Source organism: Ctenocephalides felis, unplaced genomic scaffold, assembly GCF_003426905.1.
Source record: "Ctenocephalides felis isolate EL2017-DRISC unplaced genomic scaffold, ASM342690v1 CF-g0.4_SCAFFOLD_01170, whole genome shotgun sequence".
NCBI lineage: Eukaryota > Metazoa > Arthropoda > Insecta > Siphonaptera > Pulicidae > Ctenocephalides > Ctenocephalides felis.
Window position 1 is genome coordinate 36,407,527 of NW_020537324.1, and position 25,323 is coordinate 36,432,849.

The 25,323-nt window shown below is 30.7% G+C and overlaps 1 protein-coding gene across 1 annotated transcript; it reads right to left on the bottom strand.

Moving 5' to 3' along the window:
• Positions 1 to 98: 98 nt before the first annotated feature.
• LOC113366536 (sodium/potassium/calcium exchanger 3) lies at positions 99 to 9,337 on the bottom strand. The gene is made up of 8 exons (XM_026608159.1): positions 9,150 to 9,337; positions 6,993 to 7,156; positions 4,070 to 4,106; positions 2,598 to 2,760; positions 2,107 to 2,208; positions 1,911 to 2,032; positions 1,122 to 1,330; positions 99 to 162 (listed from the first exon to the last, which is right to left on the bottom strand). The coding sequence occupies exons 1-8, from the start codon at positions 9,327 to 9,329 to the stop codon at positions 150 to 152; spliced, it is 990 nt and encodes a 329-aa protein (XP_026463944.1). The 5' UTR covers positions 9,330 to 9,337; the 3' UTR covers positions 99 to 149.
• Positions 9,338 to 25,323: the final 15,986 nt, after the last annotated feature.

Consider the following 25,323-nt stretch of genomic DNA (forward strand, 5'->3'; position numbering starts at 1 on the left):
CAAATCACAAACACACAAACGCACACGTGATTCTCTATATACGTAATTTTTTTAAAAAAATATTTATCCACTATTATTATCTTATTGTCCATTTGGTTGTAAATGAAGGATAGCTGCACCTAATCCTTTTGTTGCGTGTCTTCATTGCGTCAGTTTCCTTCTCTGTTAAATGCAAAACAATAAATGTTACTGTTAATTATTAATAAAGTTATATTAATTTATAAAACTTAAAATAATTTATATCTTTATGCCTATTTCAATCAATTCTTTTGGAATGCTATTGGGACAGTTTGCCTATACTCAAAGTGAAGAAAAAGAAGTAAAAGAAATAGAAAGAGAAGAAGAAGAAGACCAAGAAGAACGAGAAGAAGAAGAAGTAGAAACATTTGAAAATTATGATTTCGACGAATAAATTTTGCTGCTTTTTTATAATTACCGACTTTATTTTTACCAACTAAACGAATAAAATCACAACAGAACCGTGAAATGGGCCTACTGGGAAAACAACAAAAAAGTGGCACCCAGTACCGGACATTTCAAAATAACCTGCAATGAACACATGTATAGTCATCTTCACACTCTGTAATGTCTGCACATGTGTGTTTGACGAATATTCTTAGATATTGCAAAAGAAAGTCTCTATTTATACACCCTTTTGGCTGGACCACACCGTTGCTCTTACCTGAAGCATTTGTCATAAGATTTTTATTCTTTGATTAGGAAATACGAAAAATGTAATAAAAAGATTCATACTCGTTTGAATAACACGTTTTAAATAGAGTGTCCGGCGCTAGGTGCCGTCCGGTGTAACAGGACCCCCTAATTTTATGCTCTACAATTTTGTCTCGGGCAATTTTGCGATAAAACTGATCATTTAGCTGAAAATCGGGAAAAGGTCATTTTTTGACCTTTGACCTTGTGCCAATTTTTTTTCTAGCTCGCACCGGAACGATGAGAACTTTTGAGATATCTCTTATAATTGTATTTTAAGCAATTTTAGCAATTTGGAATTTTGATAATTCAAAGCGTAACATAATCTTGAATGAAGTTATTAACAAAATGTATTCTTTCACAAGCCTGCTCAATATTTTGGATATGGTGATAATATATAGTTTGGTTACCTGCCGCATGTTGGTAAGTTGACTCTGAAGAATGCATTTAGTTCGATAAGACTAGCCAGCACCAGGAAGACGGCATACATTAATAAGCAGGCTCTGCCTACACGCATATCCAGCTTGAATTTGTTAATTGAGAAAGCGATGTACAACATCAACAGCGTAGACAGTAACGATATCGCAGAATACTCTAAACCAGCCGAGTTGATTCCCACCTGTGAAATTCATATAAAAATGTATAATAATGACCCATAATACTGAAGTCAAAAAAAGAAATTACTCTATGTATTAAAGAATTCACAAACATATTATCTATGAACTTGTTGTAATGGAAATGATTGGAATGATCTTCCTAATAAAAGCTCTCAAATATAACGTAGTAATCATAAGCTTTGGAATTGAATTTTATATTAACTTAATATAATTCAACCCAATCAGATTAATCATTGACGATCGGAATAATTGACAACAGTTCAAATAATTGATTAGCAATTTCTTATAAGAATGCCCACTATTTTATATATTTATATATTTCACTTAATCGAAGACTAAAATATCACTGATAATGGCATGGTCAACATTCTAGGCATCTAGAAGACTACGACATAAGACAATACTACATACGATAAGGAGATCTAATTTCAAACATTTTTCAATTAATTATACTATTGCTATTGAATTATGTATTTATGTGCTACTGAATATGTTCATAAGCATATGATTATCCACAACCTCATCCAACCATATTGACTTTGTACAGGCAATTTATTGTTTTTTAAAATAACACATATATACCCAATGTTGACCAGGTTCTGTAGGTAGTAAAGCTGCTTTAATAAGCCATGGCAGGCCTAAACATAACAAAATGTCGAAAGTATTGGAACCTATTGAATTTGAGATGCCCATGGATCCGTGACCTGAGAATAATAAATAAGAATAATGAGTATATAAAATTATATCAAAGTTAAGATTACTAGATGTTCATCGAAACCTTGTTTTGCTACAATTACACTTGATACTGCTTCAGGTACACTGGTTCCTGCGGCTAAGAAAGTTATGCCCATCACTGAATCTGGTATTTTTAATGTGTCACCTGGATCAAGAATGTATTATATTAGGCTATCGAATATTTTTATATTTCCAATACATTTTGAAAATTTAGCTTTTATTTGTCAAACCAGAATCCAATGAACTCGGAACTGAGTTTAATTTATAGTAATGCGACAATGGCCAGTAATAATCGATGAAGGTAAAATTTTTATTCACATAAACTATTAGCTGCAACATTCAGAATGACGAAAACAGTTATTGAAACAAAAACATAGTTTTCTATCGACATATAAAAAAGTGTGTTTTTGAATTCTGTAGTGGAATTCAAAGATAAAAGTAGTACTTGATCGTTATCCGAAAAATGGTAGAATATTATTAGATATTGTTTTCTTGGAATTTCTAAGAGAAGTAATTCAACTTTCAGTAACTCACCAATTATAGTAATCATCCAGGCGACGACATACGACAAAGATCCAATCCAAATGATGCACATGATGAAGGTCAGAGGAAACCAGGAACGAAGACCCTTTCGTTCACAGTCTGGTATTGTAAATAGGAAAACCAGATGAATTGGCCACGTCACCACCCATGCTACCTAGGACACGTGAAACTCTAGACTACCTTTGTTCATCGTATTCTTATAATCAAAAAACTGAGCAAGTACTATTCATATATAGTTTATAAACTGATCAGGTTGGGAAACTTGACTCACACTTATTGAACATTTTTGAAAAAAATATTGAAGAATTGTGAACTATCTGAAGACTTTACCAGGTACACGGATTTTGAATTAAGTGATTATAACTAGGGAATGCAATACTGATGGAAAATTTCAGTACCGGTAATTTTTTATTTTAAAACCGGAATACCGGTAAATTACCGGTATTTTTATTATCTTAAGCAAACGTAAACAAAATTGAAAGTTACTAGTACAAAAAAAATGTATATACAACTACAACTATATTCAACTAAATAATAAAAACAATAAAATAAAACAATAAGTTTATTTTTTTAAATAATAATTTCACAAAATTATATCCAATTTAATTAATTCATTATCACTATCTAGTATAATGAGTACTTTTCACCAAAAACAAACTTATGAGTAAGAAAGACCAAAAGCTCATAAAAGATCATATTGCATTATTATAATAAACTGTATTGTCTGTATCCGATGTGTTAAATTAGCATAATCTCGAATATTTTAAAAAAATAATTTTTTTACACTAATTTAAGATCGGATACTTTGTCGATATAAATAATAAGTTACGTTAACTGTTGAATATTGTTATTTAAAACAATGTGATGCTTCTATAGTATTTTCAAACTTCGAAACGTTTTCGAAAAATAATATTTTATAATTGTAATAAGAAGCAAAAATATTTAGTAATTATCATAATTATTAAAGTTAGAAAAAAATAAAGATCACGCAGGGGTAATCTGTATGATATAAAATATTTTGGCGCAAATATCACGTTTTACATTTTTACATAAGATGAAACAAACATCATCATCTATCAGTCCAATTCTATTCATTGTAACACGATATGCAGCCCTTAGTAAAGCAATAAATATTCAGTATAATGACGAGTTGAGATAATATTTGACATTTGTTTATCCTATAGAATCACTTGAAGATATAGCTGTTTATGCGATTATGGAATTTAAAGATAACTTTGTTCCGAGAAATTTAAACTTTATTGTATTTTGTATCAAATAGCGCTTATGTAAAAATACCGAAAATACCGGTAATTCGGTATACCGGTATACATTGCATTCCCTAATTACAACTATGAGATCAATTTTCATGCAATTTTATGAAATTGTTTATTCTAGATTTTAATTAATTATTTTTTTCTAATCCTTCGTTGATGAAAAGGTAGAAGAAATTCTTTACAGTATACAAAGAGTTTCTGAATGATTTTATTAGGCCAATAGCATCTAATTTCTAAGATTTTTAGATTTCTTAATCACCCAAGAAATATTTTCAATTTAAATTCTCTTATTAACATGGCAAACGCGCAAATATATGAGTATAATTTATTGTAACAGCAAAATATCGAACGTTATTGATAATTTGCATAAGTGCAAAATAATTATGAAAAGCGATCTTATTTAGTTATGCAATAAATTGAAAAAAAATAGAGACAAATACAAATCTCTTATCATAAAATTAATTGTTAGCTCTCAAAAATCAAGATTTTTACTTCGTTAAATCTTTTTCTTTGTTAGCAATAACAAACTTGTGTACAAATATTTTTCTTCGAATTGCAGTTGAAAATTTAGAATATTTGTCGAGTAATTTATTTCAGTTAACTTTGCTAATTCTCGAATTATGAATGAATTATGAATGAATCAATATACCTGTGTAAACCACCCTTGGTTCTTCGGGTAACGAATTAAAGAATGCTTATATTCATCTTCGGCGGGTTTTTTACTTTGTTGTTGAGTATCTTCCACATCCATTTCTGCCGGCGCATTATTCTGATTTGAATTTTTCAAATTTCCATTTTGTTGCTGATGTTGACGTGTATTGCTATCCGTATTTATAGGCAGATGTGCTTCCAAGGCTTCTAAAAGTTGTATTTATGTGAGTAACTGGAGATATTATTAGTATTTGATATCAATGTTTCAGAATAAAGAATTATTTATTATTTATGTGCTATATTCAGACACGTTCATATATTTCAATTCAGACTTCTGTTTGAGAATTGTAACATCTATTAATAAAAAGATATTTCGAAACAGTGCATTTTCAATAATTAAGTTTTATCTAAAACTATGATGAATAATAAAAATAAAGCTTATTATAATTAGTAAATAAAATATTGACGCGAACCTTACCCACATCTTTGCTAGAGTTTGACCTAGCGATGGAAGTAAATCTTGACTTTCTGCGTTGTGCGTGCCGAAGACTACCTGAGACAAGAGTGATAAAAACCAAGTGCTATTATGTGCTGAACTATTTATAATTATACTACATCTACATTCTACAAAAATAATCCTAGATGAAAATTACTGTTATTTCACAGATGTGACGAATGCTATAAAATGTCAGCATTTCTCTAGGCATTTTCAAGCGAAATTTGAGAATGACAATTTTGTATCAACTTATTTTACACCAATTTTTGTATGATTTACGTGCTGAGATAGCAAGAAAGATTGGATGAAAGAAGAACCGTCTTGCATAATAGGGCTTTTTAATTCCATAATTCCATAATTTTTGACTGGTCATATAAAATTTTATTGTCATAAAATTTCGGTTTGCGTTATTACTATCGACTAATTTTAAATTTTACAAATCTTATTTCATTTCAAACTTATCTTGGATAATGTCATTGTGATTGTTAAATTGTTTAAATAGTCTCTATCTCTATCTAATCTTGATTGCTCTAGAATTGCACATGGAATTAGTTGTAACAGTTATGATGCAGGTAATTGTTTTCTTCTGCACCGCGGAAATTATAAATCAAATTGAAATAGTGAGCAAACCAACTTCGAGTTGCTTCAATCTACAAAAAAAGTTTAGCTAAGGAAGGCAATTCAAGTGAGCAAAAACAATCCAAGAAAAATGAATACAAATATGAGACGCAAGGAAAATCTGCAGTATTAATGGATACATTTGAAAAAAAAAAGGTTTACAAAAGGAATATTAGAAAAAGAAGGAAAATGACATTAAAAAGACAATAAAAGTGAAGAAAAGGAGAAAAGAAAGACGAAGGGCAATCCAAAGATAAATCAACAAATATAAAATATAAAATTTAAAATCCAAATGAACAGAACTAGAAGATATTTTATATTCAGATAACAAAACTGGATCTAACGAGTGATATTGTCTGGCATGTGGTGAACTTTACACAGATGGGTAGGAAGTATCATTTGCAAGACATGAGCACGTGTATAATGTGTTACATAAAACAGGTATATCACTCACTTAAGAACGATGTCAATTGTTACAAAAACAACAAAAAATAACTGATTAGAAGTGTTATTGTAGTTCTTTTATTTGACCGAATAGAAGTTCTTATTCCGAATGCGGGATGCATGAGTAGTAGCATCGCACTTTTTTCATATTAATCATTATCTAAAGATATTATTTAAAAAAAGACCTGTTACAACCCTATGACGATTTTGTTCATAAACTAGTGAATATGCAGTAGTACCTATTAAAGTCGTAGGTATTAATTAATTTGCTTATTACCTGAAGGTTATACATTTTTAAGCTACTTGCTTTCTAAATGTCTGGTCATGAAAAAAAAACTAACTTCAACAAAACTGAACTCTATCTTAAGTCGTCAACAATAAGAAGATAAATTGAATTGTCAAATATCGACAAAGTGAATTTAATTACATATCAATATTTCCGGAAAGCGATAGATGTAGACATAGATATAAATTCGACAAAATGTATTCAGAGAATTTTCAAACACGATACTGTAAGAGATAAAAGAAAATAAATAAGGATATAGTTGTTTTGATGAATATCTATAAAAGTGTTTGCTAGTTTGCCACTGTAACTACGACTACTTTTACGATTTGCAATGTTTGCACTTAAATATGCATGCAAAAAAGTGTGTGCAGATAACAAGCTAAGATTGCTTCTAAAATTATTATCTTTTTCATATGTTATGCATAACTTATCTACTATCAAAATCTAATCAAATGGGTTTTTCTTCGTTATCTTGAATCGTCAATTCGCAGTTAGAATTTGGATCAGTTTCAATATTAAATTTACTTAAATTTACTTATAACTAAGTAACAGTAGCGCTAAGCAAAAGTAGGCGCAAATAGAATTCATTGTCACCTCTGGCACATCTCTGGAATGACTTGTCATAGTACATTACTGCAATGTACACTATATAAAGAAGCACCAGAGTTAGTGCTTCGTACCATTCCACACGTTCATCATGAATTATGCAGATCAGTATTGATACTGTTATTCCGTACGCCAAGCAGTCGCGAGTCAAGGGCCACCAATCCAATGGGACGACCTGGAAATAAAAAAAAGTCACATTACTTTTGATCTTTTTTTAATCATTCTTTGAAAAATTGACATACCAAATTAGAGCATTAGTTAGAAATATGCATTTGTATTTTGGAACCATTTTTACCTTGTATGATTATTTCGAGCAGTAATAAAATAATTAATATATAGAAATATCGATCAATCTTTCCACGCCTACATATTCGAGAAGATGGTGCGGAAATTGATATCAATTACTATATTAGCTGTTTTGCAAATTACTATAATTGTATCAGAGTATTTTGAATTTGATTTTAGCTAAATTGTCTAAATATAGATATCTATGACTCTATTAATAGTATAAATTTAAATTCGAAACGGAAATCAATTATAACATCATCAATATTCGGAATATTTAAAATTATACTTTATTAAGACATTTCATAATTTATATGCGCAATCATTAACTTTTAATAAAACACTAAAATTGGTACGAACTTGTCATATCTGTTAGTTTTTCAATAAATTAGAAGAAAATCACTATATTCAAGTTGTTTTGTTAAATCACAATAATTAAGTTGATATAATAAAGAAGGTAATACCGCAATTTACTTAATTTTAAATCACTTAATTACTTACTTATTACTACGAAGGAGAAGTTTATGTTTTCATCAAAAAATTCGCTACACTAATTTGAACAGATTTTTTACCGTAAATCGACGTTAAAAACTCAAAAAGTGTTCGAAAGATATTAGTTGGGAATGGACTGATTAGTTTTAGGTGAAAATCTACCGAGCCTTTTTCTTGTAATTACCTGTTGAAAAAAGAATTAGGCCGATTTTTTTAAAACTTTTTTTGACGATAGTCTTATAAAACTTACTGAAATATTACGGTCTCACGACAAGTAGTTTAATTTTAAAAATTCATCAAAGTTTGTGAAAATGAGTAGTTTTTTTAACGTTTGTTAAAATTCAAATCATACGATTTACTTGGTATAATGATATAGTTCTTGGTCTTCATGAACATACTAAACCATTAATGACCTACGGAAACTGATTCAATTATAAAAAAATATTGATTTTTGAAAATAAGCTTTTAGAAAATACTCCGAATTAACATGTTCGATCGTTTACAATTATGTGTAATAAATCCACTCAGAATAGTTTTAATCACTCATAAATTATTTTTTTTATTGATTATGTCGATTATTTACACATGTCGGGAAGTTCATGTAACTTTTCTCAAAGGGAAATACCAATACCACCTAGTTATTTATTTGTTTGAACAGCGATCAGGACGTGAGGGTTCCGTGAGCTGTTGTAATGAATTCTTTGTAAATCATAACGGTTTTTTATAGGTGACGACCCAAGTAGTTGTCTCATCTCTTTTCAATATTATCATCAAAATATCTCTCTCTGTATATAATAGTGATGAATTTTTGCTCTTAGAATAGTAAGGGCTAGTGAATACCGATGTTACTAGGTACGGCTTGACATCAGGCAGCTAGAAACGGGTGTAAAACCCGAGACTTCTGATACAAGATCAGTAGTTCTAACAACTTATCTATGTATTATATATTATATACAAAATAAATTAAAATATTAATGCTTGTTAATAAGAAATTAATTTGGACGGTTTATCAAACGCCCGAGTATGCCTATTCCCACAAATTATGTATAATTCATTAAATATAAATTTGTAAGTGTAAATCAGATTAAAAACATGTATGTTTTCTTATATTTAAAACTGAATGTTTGTCTTTCTGCGTATTACCGACAATTTTCAATATTTTTAAAATAAATATTGTCTGGCTCATCTAGAAACGAGCTCCTGCCAATATTTGTGCAATATTGGCAATATTGGTAATATGGGCCCAAGATTCAAATATTGCTCCAGGATTCACCCCAGATCTGGCAAAGATTCACTTTTACTGTCAGTTATTACAAAATATTCTTCCTTAAATTCGATTAAATATTTTTACGTTTGATTTTTTTTAGATTTCAACAATTCCAAACACGTACCATACCGGCGCCAATTCCGCAACAAGCTGCCACTGCCAGTATATTGAAAACCGCCGATCCTACGATTGTTCCTACGCCCAAATCTCCCTCCGTGATGAACGTCCCTATCACGTTCACGAAGAGTTCTGGTGCTGACGTCGCCGCTGCCATGAACGTCGCACCAGCGACATCGTTTGACATATTCAGAGCTAAAAAGATTTAAAAGACTGGGTTATGTTTTCTGTCGTCGATATCTTTATTATTTCCAATCATAATATACAATAAAACCCTGTTAAGACAGTTTTAGAGGGACTGGATTAGAAAAGCGTACTATGCGAGAAATAGTTTTATATAGAGACGATATATTTTAAAGTGCAAGGACCAGCGTAAAGTAGCGTATTATACCTTGAAATTATATTAAGCATATTTTAACGGGGTTCTACCATACATTTAGGCTATGCTATTTCAGGATTTAATACATCTTTTAAGCTGCTGATTGAGTATCAAAACTTCTGCAGCACTAACAAAATTGATTTTTGATCAAAAAAAATCTTATTTAAACACAGACGATAATTGGAGGCGACTTCAGATTGGATCTCAGATCGATCTTCAGATAAAAATAAAATTGAACAAGTAGGGTGCGGTGGACAGAAGTGGGCCACGTTTTTATTTTTGATTGTATAATTCTTAAAAATGAAAATATTTTCTTCATTTTTTTTCGTTGCAAGGGTAATCCAAAATGCAACTTTTTATCATAGCGGATGCTTACAATTATGTTCGGAAGTATTTCTCTTTTTGATTGCCAAAAAAGTGTATTTAATGTTTTACGTAAATGTAGGGAGAAGTGAGCCACCCTAAGTTTTATTTGAAAAAATGTTGCTATATGCTACAAGTTCTTACCCTGAAGGGTTTTCAAAGGCGCTGATTACAAATCTGTTGTCAAATTTACAAAATTTAAAATCGTTGACACGAAATAAAGGGTAGAAATTGGAAAAATAGTGACTTCAGTAATAATGTTATTTTAATGTCCGAAAAAAAGAAGTCATTAAGCTGGAATGATAAAATTGTTGAAAAAAATATTTACAATATTAAAGCACAGATTCTAGGTGCAATTGGTGCACGTCAAGTCGGTGCAGTTGGTCATATCGACGCACTTCAAGTGGAAGGATCTGTCGCAGTTATCGCACACGATGAAGTTTTTTTTGTCAGATTTGCCGGCATCATTTTATTGCAAATGATGCAAAAATCGATGTCTTCGTCTGAAGAAATTGACGAATTTCATTTTTTGCCTTTTCACAGCTGATTGTGAAGCCGAGACGTGTATGTTTTTAGAGTATGTAATGATGCGTTTAAAAGACAATTTGCCAACGTTGGTACAGCAGAAGCAACACGCTTCGATATATTATTTATTTTCACTTCCTTCATAACAGTAATCAATCTTTCATAATTCACCTCTTGACTGAAGAGATAAAAATAAGTTACATTTGAATAATTGATAAAATCACTTTATGGTGCAAAAAGCGGCATTACACAAGTGGCCCAAGTCTATCCACGAACAGTGGTCACGTTCTATCTACAAACGCCCTTTCTGCATGTGCATTACAAAAACACAATGTAAATAATCGGCAAAAATCACTTTTTATTTCAAAGATTATATGTCTTTATATGTATATTATATTAGCGCGTTTCTCTGTACAGAGCGAGAGTTGGGTTTATAACCTCCAAATACTTTTACAAATTGAGCAAGTATCAAAATATGATAAACATCTCACTACTCTTGCAGTTATTCGGGTGGCTCACTTCAATCTGTGGCTCACGTCTGTCCGCCGCACCCTACTTTTGCCCAACTAAACAAGAATTTTTAAACTAATGTAGATTATTTTAAACTGCGTAATATTTTGAGACCGCTAACATTTCAAATGTTATATATAAAAATGCATTTTTTGCTAAACTAGTAAAAGAAACTTACAACTTATTTATTTTAAACCAATTTAATAAATTTGATATAAGTTTGTATTTTTTGTAATTTTTTTTTATTAATCATTACATTTTTTATGATGAACTTGTTCCGTATTATAGCAACAGTCATTTCAAAGGTTTGCATCTGCGCGTGTACTTACCATGACATATTTTTTCTACGGCAGGAACAAAATATTTATCGCAAACTACTGCAAGTGCAACAAACAGGTAAAGGCTGGCCAGCGCGTGTAGCGCGACTGCGCCTCCCTGTCTCTGCTTTTCTGTGAATAGATCCTTGGGAAAATCGTCTATGGCAGGCGGGGTACAATTGAGTCCTAAAATGTAGAAAATCTTTGTTGAATTCAAATATTGACTATTGGTGACGAGGTTAAGATAAGTCACGTTGATGTTGATACAGTGTGACATATGTGGCTTAAATTTATTTATGCCGATTCAAGCAGTAGCACCAAGTAAGAACTAAAGCAATTATGAATTAAAGCTTTATTCACTTACACGTTTCAATCTACTCCCAGATCATCATTCAGTGAAACAAGAAGATCAAAATAGTTTGGTTGACACAATAACACTACACTATTACACTATATAATGATTTCATAAGTTCAAACTACATTTATGTACAGAATTATTAAAGAGTTAGAACTGAATTCAGTGAAAATCGTTATAAAAGAAAAGCATTAAATGATATCGATAGACCCTAAAGCGTTTTGGATCGTGAGATAACACTGACGGGAATAACAATAGAGAATTTTTGAAAGGAGAAAGGAAAAATCCTTAAAATGCCGATTTCCTTATTTTTATAAAAGATTTTTGAGGTGGGTTGCTCGAAGGAAAAATATCAGTCATGATAAGGAACATTACGGTTGGCAATGTGTTATGACAAGTATGTAAGGCTGTGAGACATGCTGGTAATGATGATGGTGCACAAAGTTTGTCCAAGAATGAAAGAAAGAAAGAAGGAAAGTAGTTGAGGGCCAATTTTTTTAAGTAAAACTACTATAGGCGCGACTAGGATGTAAATCCGTGCAAATGCAACGGAAGTGCGTTACGGCAGATAAGATAAGATAAGAGTCGAGTGCCAGTGATTCGCTCTCGATAATATCATTTCTATACTAATCGATTGTGATTAATCATCGCGTATGTGAATGGAGAACTATCGTTGTATGCATACCGGCATCAATGATGTATGCGTACCGGCGTTAACGTTGTAGTCGTACCGATATCAATAAGGAAATCGGCATAGATAAATAAACATTTTAAAGTTACATCGTAGCACAAATGTTGGTTCAATGAAAAATGCCTTAATCAGAAGAATATTTTACCCTGTTTTTTTATATTTTACTCTGTTCCTTAGAAATTACTTCTATATTATTCGTAGTTTCTATAAACCTTTGCAGTTATTAAAATGGAAAATATTTTTTAGGCAAGACAGTTATTACAGCTGTTCAAAGGATGAGATTATATCGCGAAAAAGTAGAAAAAAATACAAGCAGTCAATGAATGTATGTTAATTTTAATTACATGAAGTTCTTCAAACACAATTACATGATGAGTGAAGTTGCGAAAACAATATTTGTTTAGGCGTTATTTAACATAATTCACTGTGTGAACAAATATTATAAAATTTATTAATCAGCAATTACTTCATTTCTCTAATGAAGGTTCATTTCTAAATGCCAATTACAATGACAAACTGATCATGTCATATTTAAAGTATGACTTTAATTACACTATTGATTTTGAATATTATACATATTTTTAATGCTATTATAAATATATAATTTATAATTTATTATTATATGAATGTGTATAATGGTTGACACTAATAAATATGCGCATCACGAGTGTTACCATATTACTAATAAACATTATTCAAAATTGATTTATGATGTATTTATTTTTACTTTGCCATCTTGTACAGTAGCAAATAAGATTTACTTCAAACGCGTGTGAACCTTACGCGCACTCTTTTTTGAAGAAGTTTGCTTATGAGCCAAAGAAAAGATTACCAACATTCACAAATATATTCAAAAGTCTCAACAAAACTGAAAACATTTGCTGGATGTAGATAATCAAAGTTGGATTTTAAACATTTCGAGAAATAATAAAATAGGAGTAGATGAGAATATACAAAGTATATTTTGTGAAAGTTTGGAAGATAAAGTAGGCGAATACTAGAATTTTAGAGGAGTAGAGCTTAAAGGTCGTCAGGTGAAAGGTCAACACTATTATCTCAAAAAATGTAAAGTATGGTATTTTTGAACAATACTATTTTAAAGGATGGAAACCAGCCACCGCCTTAAATTAGGCAACCTCGATATTAGAAGATAAACTGCCACATTTTTTGTTTTGTAACGAAAATATTTGTGACTTTGTTAGTTTTTTATGTTAGACAGTTGTTGTTTGTTGTATGCTATATTTGTTTTGGTCGCACGTTAGTTTGTTTTCACGATTGTCGTTTGATTCTATATTGTTATTGCGTGAATTCTATATTTTTAATAACAACTACCAGAAGAAGAGAAATGACGAAATATGGTTAAATTAAAATGCGGCAACTTTGTAGTACTTAATAGTTCCTTTTGTTGACTATATTTATATGATCATCTAACGAATACGATAGTTTTAGTTAGTATAATGAACATTTTTTTAAGCATTTTTAGTCCAATATTATTTTCAGCAATTTATGTATATGTAAAGTAGCATTAACTTTCCGTATTGTAAGTTATATTAATCGCAAAAAATCTAAAATATTTTTTTTTTGCACATTTCTACGTTTTGAAGGTTTCTGAATATTTGGCATACCTTAGAAATGGATTATGTGTGTGTGTGTATGTTTGGATACAATTTTCTTCCCTGATTTCGGGCGTACGAATCAACCGATTTGAATGATTCAAGAAACATTCGATTCCTATTAATGAGAAGACATGCTGATCATTTTTGGTGAAGGCAGGTCCAGCCGTTTCAAAGATACGGGGCAAAAAGTATCAAAAACGGTAATTTCAGTTTTTGAGAGAACGGAGTACTCGATTTGAATAATTCAAAAAACATTTTACTTGTATTGACGAAATGAAGAATTGATGAAATTTTTTGGTAAGGTCTAGCGGTTTTGGAAATACAGAGGAAAATAAAAAAAATGATATTTGGCGGTTATAAATGAGTACTAATTTTGTTACAATTTTGTTGGACTTATTCGACATCTCTTGCTAATGAAAACTTTCTCAAGTGTTTTGAGCAATAAGATAGTCACGGTATTATATGAACGATAAAATATATAGTGATTATAATTATCTATCTGAAAAAGTTTTAAACACTTGTTATCATTTACTGATCAAAATATTTTAATTGATTACTCTTTTTTTCCTCGAATATTTAATTCTGGTAAGGAATTCCTGCAATTTGCCTTGCACCACTAGCTTAGTGTTTGAATGCAAAATTTGAATGTCAATCCTTACTTATTTCTCAGGAATCAACACATAGCCTACATTTACCGCCTACTGTTTGAACACGGTGCTCCACTTGAACCGATTAAAAATAATAGTAATTTATAAAAATGTTCTCGAAATGATTTGACGTGCAGGCCCTGTCTCGAGTACGGCGTATGGATCGTGTAGACGCCTGTCCCGGTCTTAAACACCAATATAAAGCGTCCATAAGTGACGACTTGATTTCCTAATCATGTGCAATTACGACCGTCAGCAGTCAAATACGCGTTCACGCAACGCCGTGGCCTCCCTAGCTGAAGCGAACGCTTCTTCTTCGACGACTACTTGCAACTCTATACTATCTATATATTGGTAACAATAATTCCTAAATATAACTATTGGTGCATGGCACCGTTCCTTAAGGTAAACCTGAACTTTCTGTACCGAGAATTAAATTTTTTTAAAAAAGATTTAAAACTATTTGAAAATATAGATTTTAGAGAATTTTGATATTTTTGAAAAAAATTGACTTTTAAAAAAAAATTGAAATACTTTTTTATATTTTGAACTTATTTACAAAACAATCGCGTTAGCTGCGTATAGACAAAATATTGAAGCGCCTAAGCACCCCGTCGCAGTCTAACGGATGGACAATGGTACGAAACCAAAAAAATGTAAACAAAATTTGTATTTATTACTAAAATCTACGTACCAATAATTTAGTGTGCATATATCTGTGGGGAAATCAAGCAGGCTAGTCATGACAGAGAAAAACAATTGGACTTGTCATATTTTCATATCAGTAATATTTTATAATGAATAAAATTTATATATTTTTATACGATGGGAGTTTATTCTATTATATCAATTACGACTCCACACATTGGTGACCTACGACGATTGAAATGAAGACAAAGAAGGAGTTTTATTTTTCAAGGATCTAAGAAATATAGATTTTGACGCAGCACCATAATCACTGGTCTTCAGAGACGACTTATAAGGTACGTCCAGCCCTCGGTTCATCATAGTTAACGCACTTACTACCTGAACCGGACTTTCGTGGTTACCTATTTTGTATACCCAGACCTCAGTGTTTATTGCTGACAGAAAAAAATAATTTGGAGCCTAAACTTTTCATTGAAATGCAATTCAACCTCTCCTTGTCCGTTAACTCAACAAATCGTCTTTTGATGCTACCTCTAATTATCGGTGACAGCGACGAGTCAAAACAAAATGATGACATAAATTATTTATTGGATTCCACAATTCTGGACTCTTATGTTGAAGTAACCAATGATCCTGATTTGCATAAAGAGCCAACTTCTTTCTCTGATAAGAACCCATCAGATACGAATGCAACACCTGCAGAAATGGAAACTGTACCCATAAATAATGCATTCCAAACATTAAGTAATTCTGATATAACTAATACCAATTAATTATGATGGTAGTGAAAATGGTGAGCAATTTATAAAAGTGTTTGTCACAGAGCCACAAAGGATTCGAGAATCCGATGTATGATCCAAAAGGCTACTGAAGTCGACAAGATTATTTTAATCATTGCGAAAATTTATAATCTTACAGAGCGCCATCTGTTTGTGGTGGATCTGCCGACGAAACATTGGAATTACTAATTGACTAGTACCATAATCCTGCTATAATCTGCTTTCTGACCATATTTTTTATAACGCGTTTCCCTGTATTTTCCTTTTAAACTGTGAGGTCAACACTGGGCAGGGAGTGTGTGGGGAAATCAAGCAGGCTAGTCATGACAGAGAAAAACAATTGGACTTGTCATATTTTCATATAAGTAATATTTTATAATGAATAAAATTTATATATTTTTATACGATGGGAGTTTATTCTATTATATCCATTACGACTCCCACATATCTATCTTTAGTATCTTTGGAACGGCTGGACCTCTCCGATCACGACTTCTCCCCATCATTACATGAATTAAATATTTTTTCAATCACTATTTTCTGCACTCTTTGCTTTGTATCTCCGAAACGCTGAACCAACTTCTGGCAAAAACTAATCATCAAGTCTCCTTTTCAATAGGAATCGAATTGTTGTTGAATAATTCAAATCGGTTGACCGGTGCTCCCGGAAACTTCTATGGAACATTGTATTAATACATACATACTACACACAATCACACACAAACACACACATAAATTTTTACTAGGGCATGCCAAAATGTTCAGTAACCTCTGAAACTTGAAGATATGCAAAAAAAATATTTTCGATTTTTGGCCGATTACTGTAATTTTAACCCGGAGGTCCAGAAAAAAAAGTTAAAAAATAATTCATTCGGCGGTCGAAAATATTTTGTAATTTAAATAAACCGATATGAATGGGTATCAAATACCTTTATGGCATTGTGCCTCAAGGTTAGTTGCTGGTAGTTCCCGTACCATAATGACCAATATATTCGAGGAATATAAAATGCTTTCAAATAAATTATCTCGTGACGATACGGAAGTCCTAACAGGTTCTACTAGGCAGCGTTAGAAAGATGAGATTTATACTAAAAAAATTATTAGACAATTTTGTAATTTATTGGCTCAGTTTTGTTTGAGCGCGCATCAAAGATGGGAACGAATGGCAGCGAAGAAAAAGTACGCTGCATTTTGCACTTTTTGATCGATGAAACTGAAAGCGCAAGTTAGGAGGTTGAAAATATGAATAGTGTTTATGGTATTAATTCTCTAACAGCTGATAATGCGTAAATTTAATTTCGTCCTTTCATTCTGGCAATTTCGATTCCAAAGACGCACACGCTCTGGCTGACTAAATGTCGAAAATGTCGACAAAATCATGGAGTCGAACCGCTATATAAGTCGTTTTTTTTGCTTTCGCTAAAAACTAATCGTTTCTCTACAAGCAAAATGTTTTTTAACTTCCCTTAGGGTAAGTTATTGTAATCGTCCAAAAATCTCAATTGAAAATTTTTGCATATCCTCACGTTTTAAAGTTTTCTGTATAATTTGGCGTACTTTAGAAAAAATTTATGTATGTGTGCGTGTGTGTGTGTTCGTGTGTGTGTGTGGACACAAATTTTCCTCGACGATTTCGGGAAAACGGTTCTTGAAATGACTTTTTATTTCTTTTGTTAAGAAGACGTGCTGATTAGTTTTTGAACAAAGCAGGTCCAGTAGTTTCAAAAATACGGGGCAAAAAGTGCCTAAAACGATAACTCGGTTTTTAAGAGAACGGAGCGTCCGATTTTAATATTTTGAAAAACATTTTACTTATATTTACAAAATTAAGAACTTATTACATTTTTGAAAAGGCAGGTCTAGCGGTTTTAGAGATCGAGCAAAAAAAGTAAAAAAAACTCTATTTGGCGGTCAAAAATGATCATTAGATATATGCACATCCAATTATCAGATATTTTGTGGAGATTTTAATAATAAGTATAAATTTTGTTTACATTTCTATGGATTCCGTAACATTGTCTGTCTGTTAGTCTGCGACGCAGCACTCACGCGCTTTGATATTTCGTCTTTATGCAGAAGACACCAGATGGTTTCATTTTATGCAACATTTCCAATTGCCTGGAAACGAATAACTTATTTTTTTACTTTTTTTCACAATTTCACAGTGAACCCAATGCCGGTTTGTCACATGAAATTAACTGAGCAGAGAACAATGAGTAGCATTCAAACAAATGAGTAGGAGTCAAACAAAAAATATTAGTTTGTAGTACATGCTAAGTATCAGAGATGACGCTGTATGCAAAAAAGAAAAGAAAGTTTTCCGCTTCTCTGTTGAAATCTTTCTTCAATTTTCTTTGCTATAAACCTCACTGAGTTCGAGACCTTTCCAACGAATGCAAAATCGTCGAAATCGGTCCGTGCGTTCTGGAGTTATATCGTCAGGTAGGAAAACCCGACTTATTTTTATATAATAGATGATTATAAAATTCCCAAAAATCTTTTTTTTCAAAGCTTGTAGTAAAAATTAATCTTTTTAAAAAATTTAACTTTTGGTGCCATGCACCGCTAGTTAAATTTTCAACAACAATTAAATGGCTTTTAAACTATGAAATAGGTACAACTGTTATTGAAGAAACGTCAACAACCTTGGCTCATGACTAAAAATGTGACTAAAAGTGTCGAGAATGCTAAAATTAGGAAATATGGATTTCTGATTTGGTAAGTGTAAAGTAGTGAACTACTACTATTTTTTACTTTTGAATTGTATTATAACTCAAATAATCTTCAATATTCCAAAGAGAAGTACGGTAATTTCTTTCAGTATTTCAATTAAATAATACATGAAGATAGAATTAATACTTTATGTAAGCTTGTCTTTTGTACTACAGATGTACAGATTAGAAACGGAGATTCACTGCAGGATAATATTTTAACTAAATACACATAGTGCTATTTATTTAAATAGTCTAGAATATTATAATTTCAATTAGCGTAAAAATTCGAATTCATAATACCTATTTGCAAATAACATAGTTACATATTGGTGGAGTAAAACTTGTAAATAATATAATCAAATCGAATGTTTGCATATTTGAATAAATTTATTTTATTTTCTAACGATAAGATTTATTTTTATTATCAACTGAGATGAGTCTGACAACTGTAATTTTATTGTTACAGAATAGTTAGATGTAGAAATTATTAGATTCACATGCTTTCTTATGTTATCATTAAAAAGTTGGAAAAGCTACGTTATTTCGTGATATTAAGTTTCTCTAGGCAGAACACATAACGTTATTGTTAATAATATATTATATATTATATATTATTATTATAATATATATATATTATAATAATAATTTTGAGAAGGCCAATAGTCAAGTAAATCGCACTTTTCGGAAATGGAATAATTCCTGAATTTCTATCGAACAACTGGTATAATAGAGTAAACTATTTATACTGGATTTTAAAACAATATGTATGCATACATGTAAATCGATATTGATATATTTTCACTACTTTTACGGAAAAGGTTTATTCATTATTTATATTCAATAACACCTTAAATGAAGTATTTTAAATTTAAATTATAAAATTGGACAATAATCTTTATATTTCCTCAAGTTTCGTAATTAAATTCAATTTCTAAAATTCAATTAAAAAAATTGCAAAACATTTGACTAGTATTTATTTCAAATTGCTTCATAATTAGGATTTCAGTAAGTTCAGCATGTAGTAAAAAAAACCAAAATAATTTTCTTCAATGAAAATATTTTACTAATAAAGTTATTAGTATAAATGATTAGACTTGTAGTGCAGCAAATTCTTCAAAATTTATTAAATAAACATAGTTTACATGTAATATATGATAGGTACAGTGTGAAAACATCATGAATAATCATAAAAAAAATTCAAATATATCTATGGAAACTATTTTATGGTACTTCCGCAGAAAACTAGAATTTAACTAGTGGTGCATGGCACCGTGCTTTATGGTAAATTGCTGGAACTTCCCGTACCAAAAATTAAATTTTTTAAAAAACCTTTAAAATTTTTTGAAAACTTTAAAAAAATGAGGTTTGAGAAATTTGATTTTTTTCAAAAATATGATTTTTTTATACTTAAATGTTAAACTTTTTCTCAAAGCAATCGTGCCGCGTGGCTACTTTAGAGAAGAAATAACGAAGCGCGTAAGCGTGGCATCGCAGTCTAACGCATAAACATTGGTACGTAACCCATAGAAATGTAAACAAAATGTATCCTTATTATTAAAATCTCTATAAAATATCTGATAATTTGATGTGCATATGTCTCATGATAATTTTTGGCTCCGAAATGTCATTTTATTTTACATTTTTTACTCGATCTCTGAAACCTCTAGACCTGCCTCTGCAAAAATGTAGTCGTTACTTTATTTTGTCAATACAAAATGTTTTTCTGAATTATTGAAATCGGACGCTCCGCTCTCTCAAAAACTGAACTATCATTTTTGGCACTTTTTGCAACGTATCTTTGGAACAGCTGGACATGCCTCTGCCAAAAACTAACCAGCAAGTTTCCTCATGAACACGAATCAAATGTTTTCTGAATTATAAAAATCGGCTGATCCGTGTTCCGGTTATCGTCAATTAAATTTGCGATTTGATGGTATATTAAAAATTAGAATGTTTGAATTTTGAAGTTGAGGTGATTGTACGAAATAATGGCTACATTATTTAACTAATGCAAAATATATATTTCTTGGGCATCTTGTTTACAAAGATAACATTGTATATGAGCTCGATATGGTATTTTGTCAGAGTTGTTTATCATTATAGCAGCAATATTTATTAGTTTAATTTATCTGTTCAAAATATGCCTTTTTTAACTTATTTTTTTAGTTTACTGTTTTCTTATTGTTCACATCTTTGCCAGTGTAAAGGCACACTTGGTCATTTTGCTCAAACCACATGTAAGTTTTCATGGAGGTTATATAAAAATCTGTTAAATCCAACATGAAAATAACAGTACGTTCTATATGAGAATTAAATAATATAAATTTACATTAAAGTTTCGTAAACTAAACTCACAACCAAACCAAAAAAACTAACTCCAAATGAAAATACTTTTGTTATATAATTTCAAACATTGCGTTATATTTTATTATAGCGACCTTGCTTGATTCAAGGCAATGGCTGGTTACAAATCTTTTTCTCTCTACTTTGTGGTTAAAAAATGTTGAAATTCGGAAAAAAATCGAATATTGACGATATTGACGATAAACTCTTTTCCCGCGGATCTTAAGCTCCGCTTAAGATCGCTGGTCTAAGAAAAAAATGTGATAATTTTTTGTGAAACTAACAGGCTTTTTTATAGTGCGGAAGTCAATTTTTTAAAACTTAATACAGTCCATCCAATTCTGATGGCTATAACCTTATGAAGACCTTCTGAACATTTTTGCATACCTTAAAAAAATTGATGTATGTGTGTGTTGTTGTGTGTGTGTATTTATGCTTGTATAGATACAATTTTTGAATCACGAGAACGAGCGCACAAATCTGTATTAGATTCCTTTTGATAGGAAGACGTGCTTTTTAAGGAAAAAAGTGCAGAACATGGTAATTCAATTTTGGCGAGAACGGGCATCTGATTAGAATTACTCAAAAGACTTATGATTTGTATTGATGGTGAGACTTGCAAATTAGTTTTGGGCAAGGGCAGGTCCTCATGTTTAGGCAGGTCCGCCGAGCAAAAAGTTCTAAAAATGAGAGTTTCTGAGAATGATATAATCTTTACAAATCGAAACCTATTATTGATTCATATTCAAATATAATTAGTTATAAATAGGTAAACATTTATACAGGTAAATGAGTAGACAGGTGGACAGTTACAAGGCAGAAATGTAAACTAGTGGGGTGTGTGGCATCGTGCCTTAAGACAAATTGCTAGAACTTTCCGTACCGTAACAAAATGTTCGAGGAATATTGAATGCTTTCAAATAGATTATTATAAATATTTTAACACCGCTTAATATTTATAAGAATTATATAAACTGAATTGCAAAGTTGAAATTATTTATATAAAGTATATTACAACAGAATTAAAATTAAAATCTGAATTATTTTCGATATACAAAGAAAAAAAGTTTTTGAAAAAAAAATTGAAAAATTTTAAGATCAATCAATCAATTATTTTATTAAAACAAGCAGAAAGTTCTTCGAATCATTTAAATCGGACGCTTAGTTCTCTCAAAAACTGTCATATTTGCACATTTAGCTCTGTATCTTCAAAATGGCTGGGCCTGCCTTTGCCAGAAACTAATAACCACTTCTCTCAATCATTACTAATTGAATGTTTTTCAGATCATTCAAATCGGATGCTCCGTTCTCTCAAAAACTCGATTTCCATTTTCTCTTTACTCTTTATCTCCGTAACTGCTGGGCCTGCCTATGCCAAAAACTAATCAGCACATCTCCCTATCAATAGGAATCGAATGTTTTTAGGACCATGCGCCCGAAAACGTGAACGAAAAAATGCGGACACACAAAACACACACACACACATACATACACACATCCATTTTTTCTGGGGTATGCCAAAATGCTCAGAAACCTTCAAAACGTCAAGAAATGCATAAATTTTCAATTTCTATTTTTGGACGATTACAATAACTTACCCTACGGGAAGTTAAAAATAAGAAAAGTAGACAAGTAAGCTGGATGTTGGCTCTAACTGGTAGATCGATAAACAGTTAGACAATAAAACAGATAATCATGTAAAAAAATTAAAAAAAACATGGACTGGCAGAATGATAAACTGATTGACAACTGAGCTGGTAAACAAGTCGATAGGTGGGTGAGTGAACTGGTAGACAGGTAAACGGATAAACAGGTTGACTGGTGGAGAGGTAAGTGGTAAAACAGTAAATAAGTAGATAGGTAAAGAGGTAAACAGGAAGATATTTAAATAAGAATATAAATTAGAAAAAAAATATTGATTAAATTGATTATTTATACAACTTTCCACAAGGTTTGTAACTAAAGCCGTCTCTCGGGAGAAGCACCACGGAGCACCGCGAAATTTATCTTAACCTTTTTTGTATTTATGAACTTTCAAACACCATACATTTTTAAATGTGATCTATAAAATGTAATTCTATTGCATTATTGATATGGATCTTAAATAAATTAATAAACTAGTTGAAAGTGGCATTTTGCTTTAAGCAAATTTTTTTCAAAACCTTCACGATAGATGTAATAATTGAATTAATCAACCTGAATTGAGGTTTAGATATTTGGATGACATTTTGAACTGTTTATTTTGAAAATCAAGTTTTCGCTTTCATTTAAATCTAAACATTGCGATTTCCAATTGAATTTTCTCAAACACATTTAAATTATATGTGTTATTATATTAATTATAGTGCACAAACACGTGTACTTGTATGTCCTAAAATTGTTTTTTATTATTCCAAAATTGATTTATATAATTCACCCAATTTTCATAAGACTGTTTAGTGCATGAACTTTATCGCCGTGTTAATTTTCATGAAAAACGTCGAAACCTTTTTTTTCAAAACTTAATAAATTATTTTATGCAATAGTAACTATCTGCTATAAGAAAATACTGTCACGATTACGTAATTCATAAACGTAGTTCTAATTATTATTTAATGATTTAAATAAATGGTAACATTTTTTTACAAAACTAGAGAAGTTTTGTAGACCGTTCATTTACTTTTTGGCTAATTTCAAAGCCTTTTGTAATTGACTTGATTGACTTATCACATCACAAAAGCGCCTTTTGACACAAATTTTGACTATATTTTGTCAAACTTTGATGAATTTTTAAAATTCTACTACTACTTGTCATCGGGCCGTAATATTTCAGTATGTTCTATAAGACCATGATATTTATCGTTAAAAAAAATTAATAAAAATCGCCAATTTTTTTTTCAACAGTTTCAGTTAATTACAAGAAAACGGTTTGGACGATTTTAACCTAAAACTAATCAGGTCGGTTCTCAACCAATATTTTTCGAACAGTTTTTGAGTTTTTAAAATCGATTCATGATAGTGAGCTAAAACGTGAACCAAAAGTTTTACATTTTTTTTGCAAATTACGAAGAAATGGCTCGGCCGATCGTTGCACAAAACTGAGAAACGGGAGTACTCATCGAGATACATCGAATGGCTTTTAAATTTTTGAAATCGGTCCAGCCGTCCATTCAAATTAAAAAAATCTGTTTATACACACACACATACTTTTTCCAAGTTTGGTCTCATTTGATTCAGAATGGCTGGAAACTTCGAGAAAACATAAAATAAGCGAATCGGATTTTTGATAAACGAACTTCTCCTTCGGGAACTTAAAAAATAAATATTATTTTATAATTTGGTATATCGATAATGATTTTAGTACGCATTGGTAAATTAATTCAAAGACACTCCCTGATGTTGCGCCTATTTTTATACAATCGTAGTAATTGAAGCACGAATGCTAAATCTTTTACAAATCACAAAACTAGAATAAAACTAATCAAATGGTCATGCTTCATTTGTTACACAATTACAGTTCTGATTTAACGATATTCCTAACAGATGCTTCATTTTCATACACACATTTCACTTCATTTTAATAAAACCAGCTATAGTTAAAAGAATTTTTTTACGGGAGAAAGAAATAGTGAAAGTCGGAATCCACAAAATTAATATTGTGGGAAACTAAAATAATATTTTTTAATAATAAGTGAATTATTTATAAACTATCTTTTCATAACTGAATTTATAAAAAGGTAAAAGAGAAAAATTTACAAAGAAAATGGAGTAAAAAAGTACTGTTTATGCTAACATTCAGTTATGTACTAATAAGTGAATATTTGTTTTAACTTTAAATGAAAAATTAGATGAATCTTTTTGATCACAAACCACTATTATCTTGTGTGGTATTAAAATAACTATAAATTTAGAGAATTTGCTAAAAAATATATATGAAAAATCTATGTACTTTTTTTCAAATTACATAGATTTTCAAAGCAAGAACGATTAATAGAATAGAACATTAAAAAACAAAGTTTCATTGAAATTGTATCATCTAAATGTTTATATACATTTGGAAAAGATATCAAAATGATGAATTAGGAAATAAAATCATTATCATCTAAAAATGCGGCAGTCAATATGTTATAAAAAATCTTTAATCCTTAAGCAAACAGACCACAGAAAACTTAGATAACAACAAAAAAGGTCCAGGTAACATACTGTGCAATGCTAGTTAAATATATCAAATCTTTTTTTAAAGGTTTAGAAGAAATGAGGAAAACCTGCTCGTTAATAATAATAATAATATTAATAATAATAAATGAAAAAGTAT

What these genes read in the sequence shown, in the direction of transcription:
- LOC113366536 (XM_026608159.1), bottom strand. Translation starts at nt 9,329, where the DNA reads ATGTCAAACGATGTCGCTGGTGCGACGTTCATGGCAGCGGCGACGTCA. An exon ending in GCAGTAATGTACTATGACAA is followed by an intron (nt 4,107 to 6,992) that starts GTCATTCCAGAG and finishes CTTAGAAATTAG; the next exon opens with ATGCTATTGGCCTAATAAAA. An exon ending in AAATCATTCAGAAACTCTTT is followed by an intron (nt 2,761 to 4,069) that starts GTATACTGTAAA and finishes CACGTGTCCTAG; the next exon opens with GTAGCATGGGTGGTGACGTG.